A 20,235-nucleotide genomic window follows, 5' to 3' on the forward strand; every position below is an offset into this window, starting at 1 on the left:
AATCAATGTTACCATGGAAATAATATATCTTAAAATCTATATTTAGTATCTATATTTAATGTTATTATTCATTGTTTCTATTATTGGAATATTTTAAAGTCTATAATTTGAATTTAATGTAATATAAAAATAATACAATTATGTGGTGGGGATTCAGTCCTGCATTAGATATACAGTTTGAAATTAATAAACATGAAACTAATTATCAAGGTAAATGTCTTGAAGTATTAATTGTAGGGGCTAGTGATGCAAGACATATTTTGAAAACATTAGCATCATCTTATTTATACAATGATCGCATTATCATATATAATGTAATTGAATCAACATTAGAACAAGTGGCTAGATCTATTCTTTTATTAAATATTTGTTTAGAAACAAATCTAGGTATGTATATTTATTTTTAAATTATATGTTGTCGTTGCTTTTATAATAAATAAATTATTTTTCTTGTTTGTTTTTATATAAACAAACAATGTAAAAAAAAAAAATGAAATATAAAAGGATTACAAGAGGCAACTCGATATTATTTAGAAATATTTGGAAATACACTAATAAGACCTGCAACAGCCAAATATTTAATAAAGTCCTCTAATCAATTATCAAATATACCAATAAATACAATAAATTGTCCTTGGTTAAATTTGGAACAATTTAAGCATAAAGATAGAGATCATTTAGAAGCAATTTTTAAGTAAGTTTATATAAAAAATTAAAAATTTAAATTATTTTTATATTTTGTAAGTTTCTATTGTATAAATTTATGTTTCTAATTGTATATATATATTATAAGATTTTGGGAACGTGCAACATGCGAAAATATTCCTATTGTTGAATATTGGGATCAGAGAATTAGAAGATCTTTGAAAACAAGATATGATTATCGAGAAGGTGTTTTTGATTGGGATTATCATATGATTTTAAAATCTAGAGGTATTTCTAACTTAACATTACAGGAATATAGGTATATATGTATATATTTATTAATTCTAAAATATTTATGAAATTTTATCATATTAATATATTTTTATTATTTAACTATCTCATTCCAATCATCAGATTCTGGAGAAATAATGGAATTGCATTTACTTGGTTAGAAGGTGAACCTGTTAGAAGTAATCCAACATTATTAAGCAATATAATACAATATGGACCTGGATTTATACATTACACTTACTTAGGAGACATTACAAATGGTCCTTTCTTCACTTGGATCTTAGAAGAAAAGAAAGATACTCACATGTAAGATATTAATTCTGAATTTTATAATTTTTATATAATTTTAATAAAGCATTGAAAATAATAACAATATAATAATAGGAATAGAGCAACTGATATAGCTGAACGAGAAATTATGAGATCTATATATGAAATCAGAAATCAAGAATCAATATGTGAAGAATTTATTGCATCACATAGAGATCCATCTATATTAAATGGTACATTAGTAATTGAAACTCCTAATAAAGAAATGGAACAAGAATCATGGGAAATAGGAAGAAATAAATATAAAAAGAATAATATATCTTGGATAAATATTGAAAATCATAAAGTATTATAAAATTTTATTTACAGATTATAAAATATTACATAAAATTTTGAATTTAATAAGTACACATATTATAATCTACATTATATTTTCAGATAATTTTTCACCCCATTACATTTTTACAAACTTCTAAGCATAAAACAAAATATGTTAATAGATTTGATTTCATTTGGGTAGCTCATAATATGGTGAAACAATTGCCCAATCTTGTACCATTACTTAAAAAAAAAGGAATCATGTTAGTGGAATTGCAAAAGTACTTAGTAGAATTACGAAATGAACATTTACAAAATTTTGTGAACGAATTAAAAAGTATGGCGCAACAAAATGGATTACATGAAATTAATGATATAAGTGCTAAAGAACATTATGTTGCTAAATTTTATAAATAAACAATAATTTAAGTTATATTAATTTTGTTTTTAAATTGTCCGAATAAATATTTTTAATATAATTAATATTATTTTTAATATAATAAAATAGATTTTATTATGAATACATTATATTTCATAGTATTTATAATATATAAGTATATATAATATTATATACATATATGTATATATATATTTTTATGTATATCTTACATATTGTACAATTAAATATAATAAATTAATGATTTCCCATTTAAAATATAAATATATAATTTAAAGAAAAATTAATATTTAATAAAATGGTATTAATACAATAATCATTATTAACATGAATTTCATCATGTTTCCATGCATAACAAAATTGAAATAACTGATAAAACAAAAATTACTAAACGTTAAATATAGTGAAAAATTAAACTAAACATGGTTATGAGAATCACCCAAAATCGCGGGAAACGCGTCCTGTTTCTGCTTAGAGACCCGTGAGGTTGAGTTACAATTTTTTAATACTAAAAAGAGAAATAATTTACAAGACATCGAATTAATTTTTTTAGAAGTTTACATGCAATACATACTAATTCCTATGGACTCATAAAAAATAGGTGTTGTTTCTGTAAGAAATAAAGTAGCCCTTGAAAATCGGCCATCGCAGCTATTTTCAGCGATAATGAAAATTGTTTTCTATTCGTGAATCCTTTATACACAAGTTCTAAAGTTTATATTGTGCTAATCAGTGAAGAAATATATGAGGTTTCATATCATTAAATTATTGTCTTCCTCAATAGACGAAGATGCTAAATTAGTTAGAAAACAATGAATACTATCAACAAAGTAAATAGCAAGGTGGGCATAATTGTTGAATCAAGATTTGGCGAATTCGATAGAAATTTGGAAACAACGAGCAACAATTTTGAGAATGATCAAATGGACATCAGTGTTAATTGTAACAAAACTTCACCTGGTAGAAGTCGTTATGGCAGAATAATAAAACCTAAGTCTCCTAAGAATGAGGTTGCCAGTTCTCCAAAGGCATGTTATGCCTCTTAAGATCAATTCTTTCTGATTAAAGATCAATATCATTTTTAACAAACTATGGTACTACATGTAGCATTCTTTAATGTTTTACTGTATATTTTTTTTTTGTGTGTATGTGTATCTATTTGTGACAGTATGATACCAATACATATACACATATGCATATATTTATAATGATATAATTATATGTTAATTGTTTTTCTTTCTTAATTGTTATTATATTTCTTTTAATTAAATATATTGATAAAAATATTCATTAATATAATGTTAATATATGTGATTTACAGAATTCTAAAATGCCAAAGAATCGAAAATATCAAAATTCATTTGATAGTAGTAATGATAGTACTGATGAAAATAATACAACTAATGATATGGACGATACAAGTGATTCTTCTAATAGTTTAAGTATCATGGAAGAAACTACTCCAAAATTAGTTGGTTCACCTATACAATGTAATTGGATTTTAGGTCAATTAGCATGGGCCAGAGTTGGTAATTTCCCTTTTTGGCCTTGTGTTATAACACTTGATCCAGTTTTAATGGTATATCATAGGTTAAAAGGTAAATTTTTATTTTTATATTATTTATCAAAGTTATTAAAAAGATTATATATAAGTTTTGTTTAATAATATTTTGTATAATTTTTTATTCTTTTTATCTTTATTATTAATAAAAATTATTAATAACATATTATTATAATTAAATTAATAATTTTAAGTTATATGTTAACATTATTATTTTTTAAAAAATATCTATGTATTATTCATGAATATGCAATATATGTTATATTATAAATTATTTGTAAAGAGCTTTTCTTTTCTTTGCTTATATTTTAAATATAACAATCTTATGCTAATTGATATAAATTATGTAAATTATATATGTGTGTATGTTTGACCAGCTACTGCCAGATCACAAATACTAATGATACATGTCCAATACTTTGGTGATAAAGGACGTCATAGTTGGGTTTCGTCAAATTCTATGATACCATTTACAAATCTTGCAGACTTTAAAAAATTATCAGAATCAATCACTGCAGAAGTTAAAAAAAGAGATGCAAAATATGCAGCAGCATTTATTGTAAAACCTGGTATAAAATCAAAATGGGAAAGTGCGATTGAAGAAGCTATGGAAGTTCAGCCTATGAGTAATGATGATAGAGCAAATATTTTTAAGCCAAAGGAAAAAAATATAAAAAATAAATCATCAAAAATATCTGAAGAAAAGGATAAAATTAATAAAAGAAAACACTCAAGTGATTCAAATGGTCCTGATCTTAAACGTACTAAACAAGATAATGTAGGTATATGATTAAAATATTTATATACTATTAATAAAAAACTAATAATAATAAATTATTAGCATATATTAGATTATAAATATTTATATTGAATAATCTTATAGGTATGTGAGTTACATAAATCATTACAAGACAAAACAGATGGTACAAAATCAAATATACTCAAATACATTGAAAATGGTAAAAATCATTCAAAACTCAATTCAGATACTCCTCCATTATCTCCCTTAAGTCAAAGAGATTCAAATGATGAAGTTTCTCTCATGCAAAAAGTTGAATTTCGAACTGAAGAAGATATAGATGGTGTTTTTGAAGTTTATTATGAACGAAATAGAGATATGTTAGAAGATGAATATCCGGATGCATCAGAACATGATATCAAAAAATATTTAAGAAAAACTTGGGATAATATGAATTCTTCTTTTCGCAAAAAGTATCGATCGTATGTAACTTCAGACACTTCTAATGTCCATGCAAAAGAAAATTCGTTAGATCAGGAAGATGATTTATTGATAGAAATAGATGGAAATACTAAAGATAATAAAAAATCTAAAATCAAAGTTGAAAAAGAAGAGATAAATATTTCAGAAACGAAAAAAAATAGACCTTATAATCTTTTTAAAGGAATGAAACAAGAGAAAGTTTGTCAAATATGTGAAAAAACTGGAAAATTAACTAGATGTAAAGGTCCTTGTTATTCGTATTTTCATCTTTCTTGCGTCAAACCAGGAGAATCTAGTCCAGAACATTCCATTGATGAGAATATTATGGACGATAAGATTCTCGATGATATAAAGGAGATTAAACAAAATAATATTGATGATGATGAGAATAATGGTATAGAAAATTATTTATTATATCTTTTATATATAACATTTAATTAAAATAAATGTTATTTTTAATTTTAGGCAAATCAGAAGAACAAGAAGACGAGTTCTTTAAATGTATTGATTGTTTATCAGGAGTAGCACCTGCCTGTTTTATATGTAATGAAAGAGAAGGAGATAGAATAAGATGTTCTGTATTAGCTTGTGGAAAACATTATCATTCATCTTGCTTAAAATCATGGCCACAAGTAATGTTCAATAATAATAATAATAATAATAATAATAATAATAATAATATATGTATATAATCATGTAATTATTAAATTTAAAGTATACTATTTACAAATACTTTTTTCTTAGTCTCATTGGCAGGGAGGCCGTTTGACTTGTCCGTATCACATATGTCATACATGCAGTTCAGACAATCCTCAAGATAGTCATTCAAGAGCTCCAAATGAGAAATTGGCACGATGTGTTCGTTGTCCTTCATCTTATCATACATCTACATCTTGTTTACCTGCTGGTTCAGTGATTTTAACTGGTAGTCAAATAGTTTGTCCAAAGCATTATCAACCACCACAACCTCCAGTAAATGCAGCATGGTGTTTTTTATGTACAAGAGGTGGAAGTCTAATTTGTTGTGATACATGTCCAACATCATTTCATTTAGAATGTTTAGGTAACTATTTTTTAAAGCAAGTATAATAAGTTTAATAGCATTAATAATAAATTATGATTATGTTGCTATAATCATGCTATAATTGCTATTTATTATATAAATATTAATAATAAAATAAGATAATTAGTAAAATTAATTGAAATAATGATAATAGTAATTAAAATAATATGTATATATAGTATATAATAAATTATATAATTTTTTAATAATAATTAGGTATCAATGCTCCTGATGGTGCATTTATTTGTGAAGATTGTGAAACAGGTAGATTGCCTTTATATGGAGAAGTTGTTTGGGTTAAACTTGGTAATTATCGTTGGTGGCCATCTCGTATTTGTTATCCTCATGAAATTCCTGAAAATATAGAAGCTATAGCACATAGTCCTGGTAAATTTTGCGTAATGTTCTTAGGATCGAATAATTATCATTGGATTCATAGGTATATATATATAAATATATAAATATTTATTCATTATTATTTTGTTTAAATTAAATATTAAAAAAGATGTTAACATCAATAATTATTTTTCTACTTATAGAGGACGTGCTTTTTTGTATCAAGATGGTGATGCAAATATAAAACCACCAATTGGTAAAAAAAATCGAGATGATACTTATCGCAAGGCATTAGAAGAAGCCAATGAGATTCATCAACGTTTAAAAATTGAAAGAGCTGCTGCTAAAGACCATGGACCACGTGGATTGAAACCTCCACATTATGTTAAATTAAAGGTATAATTCTGTATATATATATATATATATATATATATATATATATATACACATATATGTAAATAAGTACATGAATATTAGTATGAATATTATATTAGAATATAATGAATTATTATATTAGAAAATATTATACTAGAAATTATTATATTAGAATATAATGAATAAATTTATAACATGATTTCTCGTTGCTATATCTAAAGGTACTGTCGCCGATCATACATTCTCATTAATATATATAAAATTAATATAATTGTTTCAATGGTCTTTTATGCCATAATGAAATTCCATTGATAAACTATTGATGATTATATAGTTTTTTATGTGGCAGCACTTTCTTTAAATAAACGAGAAAATTAAATTATATAATTTATATCTATATTTATAGGTGAATAAACCAGTTGGTAATGTAAAGCCAGTAGAAGTTGAAAGTATTGTTGCATGTGATTGTGATCCAGAATGGGAAAACCCATGTGCACCAGGAACAGATTGTCTTAACCGAATATTATTAGTTGAATGTAGCCCTGGCATTTGTCCAGCTGGTCCCAAATGTAACAATCAAGCATTTGTACGAAGACAATATCCAGCTATGGAACCATTTCATACTGTAGGACGTGGTTGGGGTCTTAGAAGTTTAGAACACATTAAAGCTGGACAGTTTGTTATAGAATATGTAGGTGAAGTTATAGATGAGGCTGAATACAAGCGAAGACTACATAGAAAAAAGGAATTAAAAAATGAGAATTTTTATTTTCTAACTATAGATAATAATAGAACAATCGATGCAGAACCGAAAGGCAATCTTAGTCGATTTATGAGTAAGTATATTTTATTTTTTATATATTTTTCAAAAATAAACAAATTCTTATGTTTCTTAATATATTATTTTTGATATTTGATAGATCATTCGTGTTCACCTAATTGTGAGACTCAAAAGTGGACAGTAAATGGAGATACACGTATAGGTCTGTTTGCATTATGCGATATCGAGCCTGGCGAAGAATTGACTTTTAATTATAATTTAGCTTGTGATGGAGAAACTCGAAAGCCTTGTTTATGTGGCGCATCAAATTGTAGTGGATTTATAGGTCTAAAAGTGCAGAAACCGCAAGTAACAACACCTTCAATTCAACAAAAAAAAATTGAAAAATTTGATAAAATAAAACGTCAAAAAAGGTAAATGATAATATATAAAAATACGCATATAGCATTTTTCTTGATAAAAATAATAGAATACTATCTTTAGTTTTATTCAATCATATATAATAAATAAATTTAAAAAAAGAGCAGAATAGTATTTATATTCTTTTTCATCATAATTATTATTTAAATATCTCAGATAATTTATTTTTATTTACAATAATTTATCATTATAGCATACAAATAATGCATAATAAAAATTTTAAAATAATTAGATCAAGAAAGCATGTACTATGCTGGAGTTGTGGACAAGAAATTGAGAAATTAGCAGAATTTGTCATTTGTGATCAAAAGACATGTAATAAGAAGTATCATAAAGCTTGTGTAAACATTGATGATACAGATTCAAGATTTAGTTGTCCTTGGCATCGCTGTACAGAATGTCGCCGTAGAACATCTGCACATTGTTCCTTCTGTAGTGCTGCTTTTTGTCAAGGTAAATAATTTTATACTACATTTGTTTCATTTATTATTACTCTCGTCATTAAAATTAATCATCATTATCAATAGTGCATCTGGATGGAAATCTATTTGAGTACAGTGAAAAGGGTGGTTTTGTCTGTAAACTGCATGAAAATATGGATATGCAGAGATCTTCTGTAGAAGATGAAAAAGATTATTCGGATAATGATACTGAAACAGACAAAGAATACTCGTCTACAGGTTCCAATAGTCCGTTATTAACAATGGAAAAATCAATACCAAGAGAACCATCACCAAGAGTTTCCATAGTGGAGGTGAGATAATATCCTAATATTATAGTATTGGTATTGTAAATTGTCGGGGAAATTGAGTAATCTTTTTTTATGCATTTTGAGCTTTCATCTAAAACTATTTTAAGTTTTATTTTAAGCATTGTTAGCTTTTGTTTGTTTATATTATTTATATAACAAAGATTAAATAAATCTAGTTGATTATACAATTACAATGGTGGTGGTAAGCATGAAAAGGAAATATATATTAGTTATGAAGTTATATGTATAGAGTAATGCATTTTTTAAAATATTTATTTGTTAATCAATAATTAGAGATATATGAAAAGTAATTGTAAAAATATTTGTTTGTTTTCAAATTTGTTCATCTTAAAAGATATATCTATATTGTGTTTTTATTTCTATAATTCATATTTATAAAAATTTTTTTATAAATAGAATATAGAATATGTTATAATATTTTATATCTGTATAAAGATTTCAATTACCATTTTTAATTTTATCAAATAACGATTACGTTAACTCAAAAATAACATTTTATGTTACTTTTTAGTAACATTTTATATTTTAATTTATTAATATATATAATGCTATATATATTATCTCTATCTGTGTACAAAAAAATCATTAAACAAGTCAAAAGTATGTAATTAATATTTTAGAATTTTGTTTCAAACAAATATATTATATTATTATTGATGTAATATTTATTATTAAAATATTTCCAAAAGTAGACAAAAATTAACAATTAACTTCTTCTTCTTTTTTCTTTTTTTTTTTTTTTTTTTTTTTTTTTTTTTTTTTTTTTTTTTTTTTTTTTTTTTTTAATTTTTTTTCACTGTTCCCAGCATCCTCTCCCTGACATTGGCAGTAGTGAGAAGTAGTAACAAACAAACATGTTCTGTTTAAGTTTATACGTTCAAGTGAGTGTATATTTTTTTGGTACTATCTCTTTGGACCTCTGATTTATAATATGATCATAGTAAGAAAAAAGTATTTTGTAATTAACAAATAACTTATAATAAATAGTTTAGTTTCTGTTATTTAATTATATAATTTAAAATATTAAGTAGCAAATAAATTTCTCTTGTATATAACAGATATTTAAATCCCATCATACTACATATAAATACTACATATAAATTTCATTGTGGTTATTTTTTATTTTATTTATAGCACTTTCAGGCACGCAATTTGGTTTTAAATAATTTAAGTTTAAGTCTTTTAAATTATATTTTAATTTTCTAAATATTTATCAACAACAGCTTTTTTTTCTTAGAAAGTAAAAGGAATATTCATTTTATAATGAATATTTAATATTTGTTTAAATATATTATTTTTTATGTAAACAATAGATAAAAAATATATTTTATAGGTTCATCCAAGTAGTGAAGAAAGTGAAGAATCTCAAAAAGAAGACGACGAAGAAGCAATACAATTTGCTGATTTTATGCCTTGTGATTCAAAAAATATGAAAGGAAAAGAATTACACCGATTATCTCTAAGATTGAAAGGAGGAAAAGATCAGGTAGAAAAATTAAATAATCTTACATCTAGTCAATTGGAGGCTATAATCGGTGGCAGTCTACTTGAGTGAACTATTTATCCTTATTAATTAGGATTAAACAATAAAATATATTTTAATGTGCATAGTCTCAAAATCTCCACAATTGATAAATCACGAATTATGTAATGATAAATGCGAACTGTGAACGCTAATATAGTAGTATTTGTAATTATATACATTGTTTGTAAAACACTCATTCCATGTCAAAGGGATCAGTTGAATAACAAATTTTAATAAATTCTAATTCTACTATCACGAAAATAAGTTTTATTTTTAATGATGATAATTTTGAATATACCTATGTTACATAATTTAATGAGTTATATACATATTCATACATTGCATTTATGAATCATATGCATATGTATGTATATACACGCGCTCGCACACATGTGATGAGCATTCATCTAATCGGATTGACATGGAATGCTTTTTTTTTTTAATTTACGAATAATATAATATAGAATAAATGCATACATATTCATGCAATATTTTTTCCTTCTGTTTTAACATATAATTAGGTATCTAGAATTGTCATACTAATTCAATATTTTGAATTAATTTGGACGTTTATGTATGGATAAACTTTTGTGAAAACAATGTTTATTTTGTACATTATATTTATACATTAGTTAAACATATTTTTTAAATCTTTTTTATATTGTAGTTTAAAATTCTTGTCCATTATATCATCATACCTATAAAATAATCATTGAAATAATTACATTTATTAAATTGTAATAACTATCTTCACACTGCCTTGTGAATTTTGAAATTTTCTATTATAAAATACGAGTTATTTTTAAGACTATTTACTATTACAAAATATTAATTAAATGAAATTTTTATCGAATATTGTAAAACATTTTATGTTTTCAATTAATTCATTTAAAATGTGTAATCCATTTCATTTGTGAAAATAGAAATTTTATGATATATATTTAAAAAAATTGTCTAAAAAGCAATTTATATAAATGTGAATATAGCGAAATGGGCAATTTAATTAATAAGTTTATTAGTCGCATTTTCCTTTATGTAATTTAAATTGTATATACACTAAATAAGCGTGCTATTTACAGAAATTAAAGGAAATTATTAGATGCTAACATTTTTGTAATGAAAACAGAAATTTTGATCATTTCCCAATTTATAATATTTAAATTTTAAAAACTGCTATTATTAATAATATATTTAAAAAAAAAATTGCAAAAGATTAAATAATATATATAACATTTTTTTTATTAATAAAAACAATATTCAAAATTATAATAAAATTTTATTCAAATGTAGTACAATATGTACAATGTTAATATATATTGAATGTATATTGAATATATTGAATAGTAATTTAATTGTTTATAAGAATTATACGATTATCATATGATCAAAAATATGAAAGAAAATTGAAGAATATTGAATATTGAACTTTCTATTGCATTATTATTATACATATAATAATTAATATCTTCTAACTTCAGTATAATTAATTTAAATGAAATATTAAATAAATAATAATAAACATCAAACAAATAATTTTTTACTTCGCAAAACTTAATTTCAATATTTTTATGGGTTTTCAAAATGAAAAATTAAAATTATATATTCATTATATAATTTTTATCATATATGCTTTTTTCTTAATATACAAATAAATTGTTTTCATTTACAAAAAAAACATTATTATCGTATTTATTTATACGATATAATGATATAAGAATTTTTAATAATTAATTAGCATAAAATATTTCATTACTATTTTTTTAATTATTTCAATAATTAAATTATTTCAATATATCGCTTATATAATTAATATCAAATAATTCAAAAATTATCAAGCTTGTGATTCTTTACCATAATTTTGATAAAGTTTCGGACTATCTTGTATTGAAGAAATACTAGTGCTTTTTAAACTTGTTGGAGTGAGATTAGAATTTGAACCTGTAGATATGGTTTCTTCTAATGAGGCCTGTTTTGTTCGTAACACGGGTGCAATAAAATTCTGACCAGCTGATAAATCCCTTTTTGGCATTTGTGTCTATATAGGAAAATTATTTTATTTTATTTTTATTTTATTTTTATTATTTGGATAATTCTGATTAATCGATATGATAAAAATTATAATAAATTGATTATGCTAAAAATTCTTAGAAATATACTTTAAACTTTGATGTGGATAAAGTAGCACCAGTGACAAGGCCTAAAATACTCGCGGCAAGTCCACTAAGTTGTACCGCAGCTAAAGGTGATAGTCCTCTTCTTACCAAGCCTAGAGCTAATAGTGCAGCTTGAGCCAAAATCGGGGCAGCTCCAGTAGCACTTGCTGCTGCACCTGCTAATTGACCACCACCGATGCTTGGTCCATAAGCAAAACATAAATTATGTCTATCCACCTATAATATGCAATATTTATTATAAATATAATATGCTTTTAATTATGTTTATATATTATTTTTATGTAACAAAATATTTTAACATCATACCAAATGTTTTACTACGAGATATAATAGTCCAAAAGGTGTAATTAATGGACAAGCCAAACTATATACTGTTGTCATAGTAAAAACTAAAAGTAACCAGGCATAATGAGCACCTAATGGAAATTCCCATAATACTGCTTTTCTAACATGTATTCTTTCCGCTTTACTACGTGCTACACATAATCTGAAAGTATATAATGCTAATTCTGGAAATCTGACTAATTCCAATCCACTTCCAAGTAGAGCTGCAGTAATTACATAATTTACAAATAAAGCACCCTAAAAAAAACAAAAATTTTACATTTTTATGATTGTAAATTATATTTTATTAGTTCTATCATACCTTATCAGGTAAAAACACACAATCCCATCTTCCTGTGTCATTTGTTACATTTACAGTCCATTCCAAAAATGCTTGTGCACTTGTTAGACCTAAACTAGGTAATATAAGAACCATTAGTAACAAAAGAAGTAAGGTTTTCGTCATTACTGCTCGATTTAGACTACTTCTAGTCCAATGTCTAACTAATGATTCACTTCTTGATACTAATACAGGCATTAAAGCAGCCACACTAACTAACAATACAGTTGGAAGAAAATATGAGACTATTGGACTAAGATTCATAATTTTTCCTGTAATTGGTAATTTATTCAATGCAGTTACTATTACCTGAAAATGTTATGAGAATATAAAAAAATTTAGTAAAAAAAACAAAATAAGAATTATAACTATTTTAATTAAAACAAGACTTACAGCTGGTGTAGTAAGAAAAAATAATATAATGCCCAATGCAAAATTTATTAAAACAGCATTTAGGTACCAACATGGCCTTGGTATACTTAGATTTTCCCAGAAAATATCAGAAGGTGTAGGTGCATAATCTACAATCCATGTTAAACTAGGCAAAGAACGTAAGTGTTTTCGCATAACTTTAGCTGCACCAGGTGTACCTTATTAATATTATTATTATTATTGATAATGAAAATTGTTTTATATTGTGAAATAAAATAATATTCAATAATTATTTTGAAATTGTTGTTTATAATTGATTTTGAATAAAATTTAACATAATTTTGATGTCATATATATATATATATATCTTATAAAATCATGATAAAATCATGATAAAATCATGATAACTGACCTAGAGTCATAAAAGCTACTCCAAGAGGTCTACTTAGCGCTACTTTTTTTTCTTCTTCAACTAATGCAGTCAATCGCATTTCTTCATTTGCATAAAATTCTCGAGCATCAACTTTCTGTACAAAAAAAATTGAAATTTTATAAATCTTTAATTATAATAATAATTTTTTAAAAGAATTACATACATTTTTACAACAACAACTTATCACTTGACCACATGGATATGGATACATTTGTAATGGTTCTCTTTTTTTTGCATAATTTTCACAATATAAACGCGCTTGTTCGGCACAATCTCTTTCTACATTTAGTGCCGAAAGTCGTTTAATATCATAAGCTAATGTAATATCTTCTACTGTTAAAGTAGGAAAAGCTTGTCTACACAAAACAATATTATAAAAAAAGTAAAATAAATTAAACAATATTTATTATTATATATTATAAAATTAAATTTATATACTTGAAATAATCAGTAAGACTTTGAATATAGCATTGATGTTTTGGTATTTCTGTAATTAATAATGTTCTAGCTGCCAATTCACCACCATGCCTGGAATCTCGTACCTTTTCAATGTTATTATTATTTCAATCAAAAATTAAAAAAAATTTTATAACAAATTTATTTATTCATAATTAATGAAATAAATACCTTTTTCAAAAAATGTCTCATAATGTATCCACCAATTGGTAAATAGCATAAAATTAAAATTGTATGCACCCAAATCCATGGAGACATTGGATCTAAATTTGATAATGTTGTATGACCAAATGTTGCTTCATCACCTTGCATATTACCATGAAAATTAATTGGTAAAGCTATACATAATGATACAATAACCATTAAGCATGTTAAAATGATCAAATGACGTTCAAATGATATATAAAGCAAACCATCTGGGCCTGCTCGTTTTAATAATTCTTCATCACTAAAATTAAAGTTATGCAATATAATACATATATATCAAATATATTATTTTTATTAAAATATGTTATGTATATCACAATCTTAATATATTTTAAATAGTTGATTATTTACCTAACTTTAAATGCAATAATAATCCATGATAAGAAACCTCTATCAACTTGAGAAATTTGGGAATTAACAGAATTTTCTATACATATTGCTTCTGTATCTCTACCTTCATTATCTCCATAAAATAATTCCACCCATCGTTCATCTGTTTTGTTTAATAATGCAAGACGTCCATAATTCCATGCTTTTTTACGTAATAAACCAAACAAGATAACAAGGATCTGTTAAATTATATTATAATATTTAAAAAAATTATTATAAAAATATGTACATAGGATATATTAATATATATATATATATTTATATAATTTATAATATAAAAATATACTTTTTTTAATATATTTTTTTAATATAATTTTTACCAAAAATCCAAAAAAATTTAGCAATAAATTTTCAGGAATGCCCGCATAGATATCAGGTAATATTATTGTTGAATTATGTCTTGGGATTGGAATACAAGTTTCAGTAGATGGAGTTTCACGTATTTCATGTAAGCTTGAGCTATAATTTAAATAAAAATAATCTTTTGTATGAAATTTATTTTTAAATATTTAATATTAAAGAAGAATTTTTAATATAAAAAATACATTTTTATACATATTAATTTATACATTATAATTTTATACATATTATTTTAATTTTAATTTTACAAAATAATATCTGCAAGAAATATATAAATCCATTTCTAAAAATAAATATAAATATAAAATAATTATATTATTTTATATAAATTATTTAGTATAAAAAATATTCTATAAAAATAAAGAACGAAAGAAAGATAAAATATTAAATATGTTATATACTATTTTTATCATAGATAAACAATGATACTTAACGATTAACAAAATTTTCAAACAATTGAAATTACGAATTTACATAATTGTAAGGAAACAATAATAATATGATTAAAATATATAAAAAATTATATCTTATTACTTATTTATTTATTTACTTACTGAAAATTTAAGTAGCCCATATTTTATTGATATATATATTTATGTATAATTAAGTAAATACAAAAGTATATATCAACAAATGTGTGTCAATTTGACACATTGTACCGATTCCGTTAGATATAAGCAATAGCAAGTATCGCGTTAACATAACCTAATGATTTAAATGTAATAATTGCGCAAAGATAATATGATATGTTGAAATTTACAGAATTTTATTTAAATTTTATCAATTTTCTTTATCTGTTCAGATTGACTGATAACGTGATAATTAATATCATATTTCAATAGATATTGATTTAAATGTTTTAAAGAAATATTTAAAAAAAAATCTGAATTCTCGTGTTTTAAGACAATAAATAACAAATTAAAATGTTAAAATAATAATAATAAATAAATTAAATAATAATGCAATATATTTATATATTATATATTATAATATTATCTTTTAAAAATTGTAATTCTCCCATTTTTTTTTCAAAATTTTGTTTATAAAATTTTCATATTTTTTTTTTTATAAAAAATTCAATAATTCAAATTTTTCTTTTTTTTAATGTATTAATGTTTGTAATGTATATATAAATGTACATATGTTATAAAAATCAAATAAGGAAAATTTATTATTTATTATTAATTTAGAAAATATATAAATGTAAATAAAAAATAGCTATTTCTGATATACAAAATTCCTATCTGTAGTAAATATATAATATATACGTAAATAAATAAATAAATGTATAATGTTATTATATAAATAAATAATATATAAATAATTATTATATAAATAAATAAACAATGTTCTGTTTAGTAGATATATGTTCTTAGACATTATCATATATATATATATATATATATATATATATTAAATATATATCATAATATATTTATATTTACAATATTTTTCTTTTTATTTATATATGTGATATATAAATTTATACATATATTTATGTTTCAACTGATATTTGCTTTCGATATTCATTATTTTAAAAATATCATAATATTTAAATTAATATTTATAATCGTTGGTATTGATTATGTGGCTGTAATTCACCTGATGTGATACAATCTAAAATCCAAGTTTCTTTTAAACCTTCAACACCAATTATAATTTTTGCTGTTTCTGGATTTTCAGTAATACAACCACCAGCAGCTTTTATGAGATCTTTTAATACATTATAAGGTGGTGTTGTATTTTTTTCAATGTATATGCATCCACAAGCAGTAAATAATTCTGGAACATAGGATTTTCCAAATAGTTGCCTATCTTTACGATTTTCCTAAAAAATTATATAAAAATATAAAATAATAATTTATTTTATAGCATAATGTATAAGATATAAATATATATGTTATATAGTTTGTCTCAGCTGAAAGAGGCCACTTAAATACTAATAATTCTTTTTTTTCATGTACAGAATATTTATGGCATAATTTAAATAATTTAAAAAAAATATTAATAAAATATTGAAGTAATAAATAATAAAAGAAAAGAAAAAGTAAATATTTAAAATAATTTCTTTTATCTGAGACATTATACATTTTAATGATTTTATATTTTATTTACCAAAACTGCTTTTGAAAAATGTGTCATTTCATATTTTTCTGGATTTAGCCATGTATTGTTTTCTAAAGATTTTAAGATCCATTCAAAACTAACTAACCAACAGCCTCTTATAATACCATGTAACAGATTTATTGTACGTACACCTGTAGTTACTACATGTGTTGTATTTTTTGTAACTTTTAATTCAATCTTTGCTGAACCAAGAGTTTTAACAACACTTCTCACTATATCTTTATCTCTATAAAATCAATATGAAATTATAGAATTAAAAATATATTTGTAATAAAATATAAATGTTTATTTTTGATTAAAAATAATATGATTTATTATTTTCTAAGTTATAATGAATAAATAATATTTTTACTTACTCATTAGACAAACCAGTTGTAACAATATTCAATTTGTGCATTTGTTTTTTTTTTGCAAATTGAACAACAGATGATGTTTTTGTAGGTTGAAAATCACCTGATAAATTTCTTTCTAAAGTATAAATATGTGTTGTTTCTAATTTATTAACTTTTTCTTTATTTTCTCTTAATTTCTTTAAAATATCTTCATTAACAATTTTTTTAATAACAATTTTTTTACTAACTATTTTTTTTGTTTTTTTTTGTTTTTTTTTACCATCATAATTTTTTTTCTTTTTTTTAACAATTTCTGTGTTATTTTCATTAACTATCTTTTTAACTTCATTTTTATTTTTTTTATGTTTTTTTCTAAATATTAAAAATGGAGGAGATGAATATTCTTCATTTTGTACAGGAGAGAATGATAATAATTGTGAAGATTCATGTAAAGGTAATAATTTTTTTTTACATTTTTTTTTATTATTTGATGTCATTGAATATTTCATATTTTGATTTGTTTCTATTTTACTTTCATCAGTTGATTCTTTAATGATTATAGATGTTTTTGAGTCAATGTGCGACATTTTACAAGATGAATTATGCAAAATGATTGTATTATTTATATTACCACAATTATGAATTTTTTGTAGAATTACATCATTTTGATAAGGTATTTTGTAATTATTAGTTTTTTGCACATCAAAACTATTATTTTTTGTATTTTGTAAATTAAAAGTACTTTTTTGTTTTTTAATTAAATTTATATCATCAATTGCATCATTATTTTTTTGTAATCTCTTTGAAGTATCTAATGATGTGTTCATTTGTAATGAAGTACAAACAGTATTCACACTATCTTGTGTTGTTTTAAAATTTAATGCATGTGTATCTTTTTGTTCATTTTCAAAACTTTTTTTATTTTCACAATCTTTCTGTTTAGATTTATTTTTATATTTATTATTGTCATTTATTTGATCAATAGATGTATTGACATTTAAGGAAGTTTGCATTGTATTTAATTCATCTGTTTCAACTAGATTTATGTTTTTATTATTTCCTATCACTTTAAAATTTTCACATGAAAGTTGGCATGCATAGCTGTCATGTTGTTTTTGCAAATTATGCGCATTTTTAGAATGTTCTTCTTTTTCTATATCTAATAATTTATCATTTATCATTGTGGAACATGCAATTGGTATAAAATCATTTTCACTTTCAGAAATATTTAATATAAGAGAGTTATTTTCATAATTAATATAATTATCAGATTTATGATTTTTTTTTTCATTAGAATCACAAAATATTTTATTTTTTTTTAGTTTTAATACATCATATTTACTATGATTTTTTTTTTCCAATTGTATAGAATGCTGTTTTATAGAATAACATTTTGAGCTAATACTATTATCAATTGTATTTATAACAAATTTTTTTTTTACATTAGAAAATTGTTTTTTGTTTGATTGTATTGTTTTTTTAATATCTTTTCTTTTATATTTGTTTTTTGGTGTATTACAAATATTTTGATTTAAATTATTTTTTTCATTCTGACATTTAATTTTACTTGTAATTGACATTTTTGAGAACAATTCATTTTTTTTTGTATTTTCACATTCATCAATTATAAATTTACTTGGATGTTTATTTTTAGCATATATTGTGCTTGTATTAATACATAATTCATCTTGTTTGTTAAATATTTGTTTATTTTTTGTTTTTGATAAAATATTTTGTACATTGTTTTTGCTTATTCTTTCTAAAACTATATTAATATTTTTAAAAGGAATACCATAAGAAAGAATATTATCCTCATCATGACTAAAATCTATTTGTTCAAGTGAATCATTGCCAGAATCTGATAAATTTGGAACACAACTTAAATTAACTTTCAGCGAACTTCTTCGATGACAGAAACTACTTGTATCATTTAAAATTGTCTCAATTCTCTTATTTTTGTTTACACTCATAGTATTTTATTTATTTATTTATATTTAGTTTTTATTTTTAACTAAACCCAGATGTTTTGATGATTAAAAAAAAAATTTTTTAAAAGTGCTTTTTTAATTGATGATTTGAAGCATAGTTATATTAACTTAACATTGAAATAGATGAAATAGATATTTATTTTAACATATAAATATTTATATATACATATAAGACACATTATAAACACATATTTTATATATTATTTACATTATTAAATAATTTCAAACATTTATATGTAATGCATCAATACTTATAAAATTATCTGATATTATATTTGGTTATACTATATTCAACGAGACAAATCACTAGAGGTACACAAAACATTGCGTGATAAATGATTTAATTTTAATTTATATTATAATTATAATTTAAATATAAATATTTAAAATATTTTATAATTAATTTTATAATTTATCTATATTTATAAGACTTATATCTTTATTTTATAGATGTTTTATGATAATAAATTATAATATATCTAAAAATTAAATTTTAAAACTATATTTTACAAAAATAAGATTGAAAGTATTACCACACATATACAAAAAAATTATGTCACTATAATTTTCACTAGTGATGATGGTAGAATAAATTCGATAGTTTTTATTCGATGGTAAGAATAAAAAATAATGTACAGATTTATAATATACTGTATGATTCTTTTATAATTCGTATTATATATCTCAATATCAAGTTACTGTGATCTTCCATAATTTTAGTTATAATAATAATAAATAATTTTTTTGTAATAAATA

At 22.7% G+C, this 20,235-nt stretch overlaps 4 protein-coding genes across 9 annotated transcripts; 2 read left to right on the forward strand and 2 right to left on the reverse strand.

Annotated features, from left to right (window-relative positions):
- Positions 1-31: 31 nt before the first annotated feature.
- LOC122713337 (dynein axonemal assembly factor 3) lies at positions 32-1,957 on the forward strand. Of its 2 annotated transcripts, none has more exons than XM_043933691.1 (6): positions 32-387; positions 505-694; positions 794-964; positions 1,060-1,242; positions 1,321-1,552; positions 1,645-1,957. In XM_043933691.1, exons 1-6 carry the CDS (start codon positions 141-143, stop codon positions 1,939-1,941), a joined length of 1,320 nt encoding a protein of 439 aa, XP_043789626.1. In that variant the 5' UTR covers positions 32-140; the 3' UTR covers positions 1,942-1,957. The 2 variants fall into 2 exon arrangements, with proteins under 2 accessions (XP_043789626.1, XP_043789627.1); XM_043933692.1 differs by having other exon boundaries at positions 794-933; positions 1,098-1,242.
- Positions 1,958-2,368: 411 nt separating this feature from the next.
- Positions 2,369-10,231, forward strand: LOC122713169 (histone-lysine N-methyltransferase NSD2). 5 transcript variants are annotated; one of them, XR_006346460.1, is made up of 14 exons: positions 2,369-2,763; positions 3,243-3,519; positions 3,860-4,260; positions 4,366-5,098; positions 5,170-5,336; positions 5,449-5,767; positions 5,984-6,206; positions 6,307-6,499; positions 6,885-7,314; positions 7,399-7,672; positions 7,912-8,132; positions 8,207-8,433; positions 9,258-9,391; positions 9,785-9,924. XR_006346460.1 is itself a non-coding variant. In XM_043933373.1 (14 exons), the coding sequence occupies exons 1-14, from the start codon at positions 2,734-2,736 to the stop codon at positions 10,004-10,006; spliced, it is 3,657 nt and encodes a 1,218-aa protein (XP_043789308.1). In that variant the 5' UTR covers positions 2,369-2,733; the 3' UTR covers positions 10,007-10,231. The 5 variants fall into 5 exon arrangements, 4 of the variants coding, with proteins under 4 accessions (XP_043789308.1, XP_043789309.1, XP_043789307.1 ...); XM_043933373.1 differs by lacking the exon at positions 9,258-9,391 and having other exon boundaries at positions 7,399-7,461; positions 7,522-7,672; positions 9,785-10,231; XM_043933374.1 differs by having other exon boundaries at positions 9,258-9,332; positions 9,785-9,923.
- A 1,491-nt stretch (positions 10,232-11,722) lies between these two features.
- Positions 11,723-15,892, reverse strand: LOC122713276 (calcium permeable stress-gated cation channel 1). Its single transcript, XM_043933598.1, has 12 exons — positions 15,587-15,892; positions 14,993-15,131; positions 14,634-14,851; positions 14,247-14,523; positions 14,058-14,161; positions 13,783-13,975; positions 13,599-13,713; positions 13,208-13,404; positions 12,797-13,123; positions 12,457-12,732; positions 12,133-12,366; positions 11,723-12,011 (listed from the first exon to the last, which is right to left on the reverse strand). The coding sequence occupies exons 1-12, from the start codon at positions 15,604-15,606 to the stop codon at positions 11,808-11,810; spliced, it is 2,304 nt and encodes a 767-aa protein (XP_043789533.1). The 5' UTR covers positions 15,607-15,892; the 3' UTR covers positions 11,723-11,807.
- Positions 15,893-16,485: 593 nt separating this feature from the next.
- LOC122713316 (general transcriptional corepressor trfA) lies at positions 16,486-18,952 on the reverse strand. Its single transcript, XM_043933664.1, has 3 exons — positions 17,516-18,952; positions 17,148-17,385; positions 16,486-16,860 (listed from the first exon to the last, which is right to left on the reverse strand). The coding sequence occupies exons 1-3, from the start codon at positions 18,670-18,672 to the stop codon at positions 16,597-16,599; spliced, it is 1,659 nt and encodes a 552-aa protein (XP_043789599.1). The 5' UTR covers positions 18,673-18,952; the 3' UTR covers positions 16,486-16,596.
- Between the last annotated feature and the right edge of the window lie 1,283 nt (positions 18,953-20,235).

This window comes from Apis laboriosa, unplaced genomic scaffold, assembly GCF_014066325.1.
Source record: "Apis laboriosa isolate Shangri-la unplaced genomic scaffold, ASM1406632v1 scaffold23_cov150, whole genome shotgun sequence".
Taxonomy (NCBI): Eukaryota; Metazoa; Arthropoda; class Insecta; order Hymenoptera; family Apidae; genus Apis; species Apis laboriosa.